At 44.5% G+C, this 10,234-nt stretch overlaps 1 protein-coding gene across 2 annotated transcripts in view; it reads right to left on the bottom strand.

The window, feature by feature from the left end:
• The window catches only part of LOC137938761 (biotin--protein ligase 2-like), a 38,026-nt gene extending 28,497 nt beyond the window's left edge, over window positions 1-9,529 (bottom strand). Inside the window, exons 1-4 of one of the 2 annotated variants that reach the window (XM_068783792.1) lie at window positions 9,343-9,529; window positions 8,997-9,258; window positions 8,850-8,911; window positions 8,601-8,749 (exon numbers count right to left, since the gene is read on the bottom strand). In XM_068783792.1, the coding sequence (XP_068639893.1) occupies window positions 8,601-8,749; window positions 8,850-8,911; window positions 8,997-9,258; window positions 9,343-9,511 (642 nt within the window). In that variant the 5' untranslated portion in view covers window positions 9,512-9,529. Of the gene's footprint in view, window positions 1-8,600; window positions 8,750-8,849; window positions 8,922-8,996; window positions 9,259-9,342 lie in introns of those variants that run through there. The other variant, XM_068783793.1, reaches the window with a different exon arrangement.
• Between the last annotated feature and the right edge of the window lie 705 nt (window positions 9,530-10,234).

Genomic DNA, 10,234 nt, shown 5'->3' on the forward strand with positions numbered 1-10,234 from the left:
GCCGTATTGGCTGGAGGGTGCCAAGGGGAGTCACTCTCAGACCCCGATGATGCCAGAACTGGTGTGGGGTATGATGGCAAGAGCCGCAAAAGACTCCTACTGGGTTCCGAAATGAACAAGCCAAGTTTAGGGACTGAGATAGGAGATTCTAGGAGTGTAAGGGAGGTGAAGTGCATCAATCAGCCAGTGAAGAATGCTGGATTTGATGATGTCCGGGGATGTTTGGACGAGAATGGAGCGAGTCAAAATTATGCGCCCATCATGGAGAAGGTTTGGTGGGATTTGGATGATTTCGGGTGTTTCTGTGGGAGCAGGGGGGACTGATGCATGGTTTTGGGGCAAATCAAGAATTTTCGGGGAGGGGATGTCGGAAGGTGTTTTGGTGGCGCTGGGTTGCTGGGAGGAGAGGTGGAAATCTTACTCTGGCATCATCGGGGCAGATTGGCGTTGTTGCTGTGGCTAGCACCGAGGAGAGGCTCTGGAGTGCATCGGCTAGCTCATTCCAGCCAAAACCCGAGTTTGTGGCCATAGGTATGAATAATCTGGCTAAAATGGAGGTTCCCCTTCTGTGGGTGATCCAACATTCCCGATGGCCACGGAAGGTAGTCACCGAGAAGAGGAAAATCGAGTCCCGTGACCAGAGCTCACAGGATTTCTTAGTTTCCGAGGTAGCTCTCTGGAACTGAAGCCTGAAGTTGTGGATCGCTTCTATTGGGACGTAGATGAATGAAAGTTTTGATCCGTTGGTTGAGGAGATACGGATCACTAGACCTGATTTTCGGACGACTCTCTCGACGGTAACTCTGCATTTTCTGTAGCTGAAGCGGAAAATACTATTTTGCTTCTTTCGGCGAGAAACCGTCATCCAGCGAGCTTCATATTCCTCTGTCGGAGCCTCAGAAAGCTCGCTAGAGAGGTGGCTGGACGGATCTGATCGTCTGTGAGTTTTTCTTCCTCGCCGTGGAGAGACATTTCCTACATTTCTTCTCGTCGCAACATCGCAGCATCGTTGAGCCTTCTGTTGGCGTCGGAAAGGCTCGCCGTAGCCTTGCCTGAGTAGCGGTGGTCATCGGGGGTGGTCCTGTCGCCGGCCGTAGGGACGATGACCGTCGGGAGAGCTTTCTCTCTCATTTGAGGGTTTTGGCGCACATTAGCAGTTTCGAAATAGACGGCGCACGATACGATCACTAACGGTGCACGTTAAGCAAAAATTCACCCAAAATCGCCTCGCTCCGCTCTTTTCCAGAAGTTCCTTTTAGGCAAAAGAAATGATGTTGAATTTTATTAAATCAAAAGCTCAAAAGAGCAAGATTACAAGGAGGGAAACCTTCCCAAACAATGAGAGATTGCTGGGAGGTTCTGAATTTAGCCAATTTATCAGCCAAGGAATTGGCTGATCTAAGAATGAGATTCCAATTACAATGAATTGAGGACACAACATCAGTAATATAATCAGTGATAGGCCATTGACGCCAAGGGGGGGAGCTTTCTTTTGAGCACCAATTGATGACAACCTTGGAGTCTCCTTCAATAAGCAGCTTAGCGTGAAGACGGTCTTTGAAAATTTGAAGACCAAAAAGAAGAGCACTCACTTCAGCAGTGTTGGAATTGGTGGCGCCCACCGGCCCAGCATAGGAGAAAATAGAAACTCCACAACTGTCTCTAAAGACACCACCTGCACCTACCGGCCCAGAACAACCTAAAGCACTGCCATCAAAGTTGAGTTTGATGCAGTCGCTTGGGGGAGGATCCCAGGTAGCCATGACTGGCATCCTACAAGGACCCGTCATATAAGCAAGCAAGCTCTAATTATCGCGAAGGGAACACCCGATAGAGAGGCAAATTCCTTTCTGGTATGCAACCAGGTGGAGATTAAGCCCACTGCATAAGAAGTCGTATTATCCGGGGTATTGGTTTTTTAATTGAATCTTCGGTTGTTACACTCAAGCCATAGACACCATGGGACATGCGCAAGGCATGCCAAGAGGATTAACTTGCCCAATCTAGGAAGGTGAATCCCCATAACCATCTGACAAGTGCCGAAAACGTCATGGTGAAGCCCCATTTGGAGGCCAAAATTCTGAAAGATCTTCGTCCAAACTTGCCAAGAGAACCCACAATGCAAAAGAACATGTTGAACTGTCTCGTCAAACACACCACAGAGAGGACAGGTGCGGTCAGGAGAGATGAATCCTCTATGGTGGAGGTTATCAGAAGTGATAATCTGGTTTCTGATGGCAATCCACATAAAAAATTTGATCTTGCTAGGCGCTGAAAGCTTCCATGCCATGTTTGCCTTATGCCCAGGCAGGCAAAAATCGTATTCTCTAATGTAAGAATAGGCGGATGCAACTGTAAAGAGGTCATTGATGCTGGGGTTCCATGTCATTTTAGCAACCCCATGCTCCCGGATAGTAATGTTGCTGGGCCTAGAAAGGAGAGGAAAAATCAGCAGCTTCCTCATCATTTAGTCCCCTGCGAAATGGAAAAATCCACGAATGGTCACTCCAAGAGTCGGCCATAGAGCAAGAGAGGTCTCTAGCCACCCTGGAGAGCCCCGGGAAATCCTCTGAGAGGGAGCGGGGGCCGTACCATTCCGACCAAAAGAGGAGGGTCCTCCCATTTCTGGTGTAGAAAGATGTCGCATCCCTGAATGATGGGAGTAACTTGTAAACTGATATCTAAATCGGGGATAAAGACGAGTGACGCCACCCTCTCTCTACCTATCACCTGAAAATTGAAGATAAAACCTGACCATATCCCTCCATAGGTTATTGTGTTCGACATTGAAGTTCCAGATCCATTTGAGCATTAGGGCTTTGTTCATCTCCTTCGTAGGCCGGATGCCTAATCCCCCCTATAGTGAGGCATGCATATTTCCTTCTAGCTAACCAGATGGTATCTAAAAGTGTTTTTTGATTCTCTCCAGAGAAAACGCTGACGGATGGCGTCAATCTTGAAGCAAACTGAGGTCAGACACTGCATGAATGATAAAAGATAGTTTGGTAGCCCTGCCAAGCATGACTTGACTAGAGTGAGTCACCCTGCTATAGATAGAAGTTTGCCCCTCCAAGTAGCTAATCTCTTCTCGAATTTCTCAATAAGGGAATACCAAAGCGTCGCCGAAGGCCGAGAGTCAAAAAGTAAGAGCCCCAGATATGTAGCTGGCATTTTCTCTAAGGTGCACCTCAGGTAGTCTGCCATGCCACAAAGCATAGAGATGTCGATGTAATAGCCGAGGGGAGAGATTGTCTTTCAATTAATATTTTGCCCAGAAGCCAACTCAAATAAGTCCAAAACTGCATGCAATTTCTTATTCAAATCCATGGTACTAACCGCAAAACAAATGGTGTCATCTGCAAATTGGAGGATCTGAATATCAAAGGCAGCGCAATCTGTCGTGGGGAGAAGTCATCCCAAATTCTTGGTCGAGTAAATTAAGAAAGAGAGGTATTCTACCACCACATTGAAGAGCAAGGGGGGTAATGGGTCTCCTTGTATGATTCCCTTGGATCCCTTAAAATACCTGCAAACAGTTCCATTGAGAAGAACCGAGTTGCTAGCAAAGGAGATACAACTTTGTACCCAGAAGCACCACTTTTCACCAAATCCCATCTTCCCCAGAAGAGTGTCCAAAAGCTTCCAATTAACTCTGTCAAAAGTTTTCTCGAAGTCTAGCTTGAGGATGAATATGGGGAGCTTTAAAACTTACAAGTGATAGATGAGCTAGTGACACGCCATGGCCGAATCTAATATGTTCCTTCCCTTGAGAAAGGCACTCTGACTGTGATGAATAGCAATAGGAAGGACCGCCCGAAGGCAATTAGCGAGGAGACGCGCTATCACCTTGTAAGTACTAGTGGTGAGACTGATCGTCCGAAAATCTGATGGGAGTTCTGCCCCTTCTTTTTTAGGGAAGAGGGCAATAAGGGAAGCTCTGATACTCCTGAATCTGATGTCATAATGATAGAAGGAAAAAACCATGTGGGCCATGTCATCACTGATGAGGGGCTAGTAACGACAGTAGAATTCACCGTTAAATCCGTCCATGCCCAAAGCACGATCCAAAGGAAGACCCAGGGCTGCTTTTTCAATTTCTCGACTGGAGAAGGAAGGCTCAATGAGGTTGGTTGTTGCCGATGGAATAGCCTAGATATTGGCCCTTTGAAAGAAGGGGCAGACTGGCTGGCAATCAAACTACAGATCTGCAAAAAAGCTCACCAATGAGTCAAAGATAAGGGATCGTTCTGAAGTGGTCTCACCATTGACACTGAGCGTGGTGATGCGATTGGCTCTTCTCCGCGCTGAAGAGACAACATGGAAGAACTTGGTATTTGCATCCCCTTCTGAGAGCCACTTGAAACAAGCACGCTGCTTCCAGTGCACGAGATCACCATAGGCAAAAGATTGCAGTTACCCTTGGAGGGCATATCTTTGGGCCACTTCCGAAGAAGAGAGGCCTCTAGACTCCTCCTCTAAGTCTAAAGAAGCAATCTGGGCAAGGGCGGAGAATCTCTTTGCCGAAGAAGAGGCCTTTCTCATAGAGGCCCAGGATCGTAGCATCGGCTTCAACAACTTGAAGGGGGGGGGGGGGGCAATGATCTGATTGTCGGTGACATTGCTATATAGTTGGAGCTAGTCATTATTGGGGTTGTTTACCGTTAGACCAAGTAAAGGTCTTCCCAGATAGAACGATCTCATCCAGGTCCCAACAGCCAATAAAGTCTGCAAAAAGCCTCATGGAGGTAGTGATTCTCCAAAAATGCAGGGATTTCTCATGGCAAAAACGGGTAACGTTGAAGTCACCCGCTAGCATCAATGGAATAGGCCATTTTTGAAAAGTCATCAGGAGGTAATCCCATAAGAGATGTCACTCATTGTGCTTGGTTGGCCCGTAGACTCCCACTAGACACCAAATGTTCCCTAAACCTTTGTCTCGCAGCTTGATTCCAAGGGAATAGGTGTCGCAGCAACGATCTAGCACCTCGATAATACTAGTATCCCACACAAGTAAGATGCCACCCGCCGATCCTACCGCATCCAGTGAGGCCCATCCGAGCTCCTTAAGGAGCCACAGCTCACGAATATAGCCAAGTGGGAGAGACCGCCTTGGTTTCTTGAAGCACAACGATGTTTGCCTTGGTAGAGGCAAGAAGGTTGCGAATGGATGCGCGGCGTCGCATCAACCCAATTCCACGAATATTCCAAGATAGAACAATCATTGATCATTTCTTTTCTTCTTTGACTTCTCAAATGGGTGATTATCTCCCGGGAGAGGCTCCGTGAAGACGGTGCCCATCACCTTGGCAAGTTCCACAATCTGGGTCATATTTATGTTGCTCTGACTAAAGAGCTTCCACAAATCACTGAGATCTTTCACCCGGTTCCGGAAAGATAAAGCCCCACCGGTTTCGGGGTTGCGAGGGAAGCGAGTTTAAGCACTAGGTCCTCTGTGAAGAAGCTCACTGGGTTGGCCTCTTGTACGACATTGATATGTGGCAAGGTGGGGAGGAGAGAAGTTTTGGGATTTGCCTCGAGGAGCAAGCTCACTTGTCCCTAACTCAACGTCAGAGTGGTAATTCATTAACTGGGGAGTGGCTTGATGAATGAGAGGGGGGGGGGGGGGGGGGGGGGGTGAGGTGGTGAGGTTTGGATTTATGAGGATAGGAGGACATGTAGTGGGTTGAGATAAGGTAACTGGGGGGATGGGAGTCGTGGCAGGCAAGTGGGAGGGGATACTGGGGGGTCAGTGGGAATGGCATCAGTGCCAGCGGTAGGGTTGCTTGGGGGATCGAACCTACTAGGGAGGGACAAAGACCTGAAATGCTGCTCCCAACGTATTGACTAGCTAAGGTGTATCTCGAGGCTCAACTGTGGTGCTCGAGATCACACTTTTGAAGTCCTCCATAGCGGCAAAGTCAATACATATCCAGAACCGGGCATTATCCACCATAATGCATCGGAAGTAATGCCCATCACAGGGACGAAGAGGATTGACGAGGATCTAGGCCTCATCAAGATGGTGCCAATGCTCAGTGAGTGGGTCCAAGGCTATGACGAACCAAACTCAAAGATGATACGTGTGAAAACCTCTTTTTGACACAGCTAAGCAGGAAGGCCGGTGACAGTAGCCCATTGTCCGTACTGACTAGAAGGTGTGAGGGGAGCCACTCCGACATCCCGGTGATGCCCAGGGGGATGCGGGGTGTGAGAGCAAGAGCCACTGAAGACTCTTGTTGGGTTCCAAAATGAACAAGCCAAGATTAGGAGCTGAGATAGGAGATTCTGGGTGTGTTGGAGAGGTGGAGTTTGTCAATCAGCCATTGAAGGATGCTAGATTTGACAATGTCGAGGGATGGAGGGGAGGGAAGATTTGTATGGCATCACCAGAGGGGGCTGCTCCCCTTGCTAGAGACTGCGCCGAAGAGAAGCTCTAGAGAGCTACGGCTAGATCCTTCCGGGCGAACCCATATTTGTGGCCTCGGACATGAATATTTTGGCGAGCACAGAGGACCCTCGTCGATGTACGATTTGACATTCCCTTCGACCACGGAAGGAAGTCACCGAGAAGAGAAAAATCGAATCCCGTGACCAGAATTCACGAGATCGATCTGCTTCGCTCATTGCTCTTTTGAAATTGATGGGTGAAGTTGGATATAGCTTCGACTGGAACACAGACGAAGGAGAGTTTCGATCCGACTACAAAGGAGATGCGGATCATGTGGCCGGAGCTCCGGACAACCCTCTCCACTGTTACTCTGCATTTTTCGTAGCCGAAACAGAATGGGTGATTTCGTTTCTTGTGCCAGGAGATCATCATCCAGCTGGTGTTGAAATCTTCCGTCGAAGGCTCAGGAAGCTCATCGGAAGGGTATTCAAGGATTTTCGATCTTCTAGGGGGATTTCTTCCGTGTCTGGAAGAAGGATCCCTTTCGTATTTGCGCGGTGAAACTTCGTCGTGCTGTCGGCCGGCATCGGAGGAGACAACGGTAGTCTTGCCAAAGGTACGATGTCCAGTGGGTGGGTTCCAGTCGGCAGCCGTGGGGATGGTGACCGGGGGGACGGGTTCTCTCACTCTCAAGTTCTCACCTGAGCGCACGGGCTCGTAGAGGCTCATTTCGAAATATATATATATACCTCTATTGCGGTTGAAGAAATGGTAGACACATTTTGAAGGTTAGGCTACAAAACCAGTATTACTTACAGTAGTACTGTGAATAACCTTGGACAATAACCATCACAAGCAACACTATTTACAAGATTACTTGATTTTCATCATTTCTCCAATTACTACTTAAAAGTTTTCCTAAAATTTATGATGCATTTTTAAGTACATTTTATTGAATGGACTTTTAAGTGGTTGACCCAACCTCAAGAAAACCCCAAGGATCCAGATTTGGACCAACATTTCTGACCCGTTAAATTAACTGTGTGATTCGTGCCAACCCATTGCCACCCCTAATTTTGATCATACACGACGAGCACATCACATTTATACATGTAACTGACCTATTTACATCTGTGTCATACACAACAAGCATTTCATACTGGACAATCAAATGGATCACAGAGTCAAATGAAAAATTATAAATCAAAAACAACTATTAGAAAACAGCTAAGCAATCAAAATGCATGGATGCAAAAAGAAAATAATTCATCAAAAGACATGCTGATTTTGATATTGCAAGTAGAGAAAGAGAAAGAGAAGGAAGTGTGGAAGGTTGACATACTCCTGGCTTCAGTATTGGAAAATAATGCTCGCACTTATTTCTAATGACTTTTTCAGATTCAAGATTGATTCTAGGACAAAACATAGACAGGAAAATCATCCATTTAGAAGCTAATGCCCAGCACCTATAGCATTGTTTCTGTTGCTGAACCAAGAGGCTGGTAACACCAAGTTCAGAAGAACAGTTATAGATCTCTACGTGACTCATGCTCTGTTTTCTGCATGTCTCAAATATGAAATGCAGCTTCATAACACATGGCTTTTCTTTCTTAAAATAACACCTTTCCATCTAACCCCCTAAAAACTGTTAGTAACATTTGATTGTTTGATTTGGTTTACACCCAGGTGGAAAGTTGCACATTTTGCTTTTATTTTCCTCTCGTCTCCATAATAACCTATGTTAAGATTTTCATTTTCAAACTAAAATTTAAGTTAATTTCTTTTAAATCCAATGAATCTAGTTTCTATCATCTTACCCATTGATTCCTCCAAAACCCTTATAACTAACAGACCACAAAAATCAATGAAAATATTTCTCTCTGATATTAATTTCAAGTTAAAGTGTAATCAAGATACAGATGTGCCTAAAAACAGAGAGAAATTGCAGCAGGATTCACTAAGAGGTTTGTAGGTTAAACACCTTCCGACAGTTTTCTTATTTATAATCTTTTCGGTTGGCTAGTTCCTTTTAATAACTTTCCTCCTTATTCTTTTGAGTTTTTAAAGTTATAACAAAATTGTACTAAAAAGAGAAAAACTAAATAGTCTTCAGAATTAATAGTCGAACAAGTTCCCCGAATACACTGAACAAGTCCATTGTTGGAATAAAATTGAAGATGAAAGAACAGAGAAGAGCATGATGAATTAATACCTTAGCTTCGCAAACTGATTTTATAGCTTCAGTCATTGCAAGTGACACAACATACTGCAAAAGAGGCACAACGCGTCCGTCCTCCATCTGCAATGTAAACGAGAATAGAAGGCAACCAGGTGGAGATTCCCAGACATTTTTCGAGCGACCTGCACGAGCAGTATACATGGATAAAGATACATTGAAGTTGAAGGAAGAACTAAGGAGCTCTCAACCAGTGTGATCACATGTGAGTTTGATAGTTCACACCTCTCCCCTTGATCTGAACGTCCGCAACACAAACTGCACCAAGAGGAAGTTCACAGAAATTTCTACAAACAACTAATACTAAATTTAATAAGACAGAAATAAGACATCAATTGACAAAAGAAAACAAGGACTTGAAGGGACACTAACTGCGAAACGAGTTCGTGAGTAGAGGGCATTTTGGGGGACCACAAAACCAACCGCCCAAATCTATTTGTATGAAGGGTGCCGAAATACAATTCAGTCTGTAACGCCGGAGTACTTTCCTGAGAGGCCATCTCAGAGTAGAGGGACACAGAAAGTTTCTCATCCCCAAGTTTCAAAGTGTCGTTTTTCTTCAAGGACTCGGCAATATCGCTCTCAGCAGACCCTTTTCCGCATAGAACGATGTGAATCATTGAGTTCTCTAAACCTGGACGGCATAAACAAAGTAAGACAAACAACATGGACACAGATAACACTGAGACCGAGAAGAAGAAGCCGCAGGTACTATCACCTGAGAGAGAACTGGGATTTGGGGGGGCTTGTGGAGTTTCCATTTTCTTGTAAGCTAAAGTGGAAATCGATTTGTTAACAAAGATGGAGACAGAGGAGCGAGATAATCGAAGAAAGAACACCCTGGAAGAGAACGCGTGCAATAGGAGAGGCCCACAAGCCGGCTTCATTTTCTCACATTTCGGAGAGGAAACTGCCGCTAAACAATGGCAATTCAATGAAATTTTTGTATAACTACCGGAAAAAAAAAAAAAAAAATCACCTCCTCGGCCAATACATATCAGATTTTGATGTCTTTAATATGTATAAAAAAGCCGATATAATTTACGATCGGTCAATTTTAAAGCCAAGAAGTACGCTTTCAAATCTCAGCGGTTCGAATCAAATCACACAAGCCATGAAATTCGACATGGAGGATTTCAAATTAACTTCAACTGAGTTTCATGAATTCTGATATTTTTTAGGGGGGTCAGTCAACAAAATGAAATTTTGATCTTCATCTTCGTCTTCATCTTCATCTTATGCATCTACATGATCTTCATCTTTGAAATGGGTGTTAGTGTGGACAACTTCATCTTCGAAATCTTCGAAATAGGGTGTTAGTGTGGACAACATCATCTTCATCTTCATCTTAGAAATTTAAAATCATTAATTTTATTAATTATAAAAATAATTTAATTAAACCAAGTATTTGAGTTAACAATATTTTAATTACCACTATTAAATCACTAATACAATAGAGTAAATAAAAAAAATTATGATTAATGAATAAAAAGTATTATATTAATAACATAAGTTTGCATAGTATTAATTAATAATATATTTTGACAAAATTAAAAGTAATTAATTAATCAAATGCATACTTTAATTATATTTTATTTACCAGAGACTTA

The sequence above is a fragment of the Aristolochia californica genome, unplaced genomic scaffold, assembly GCF_029961685.1.
Source record: "Aristolochia californica isolate CCGP_79_NKW_82.1479 unplaced genomic scaffold, dmAriCali1.0.hap1 SCAF_8, whole genome shotgun sequence".
Lineage (NCBI taxonomy): Eukaryota > Viridiplantae > Streptophyta > Magnoliopsida > Piperales > Aristolochiaceae > Aristolochia > Aristolochia californica.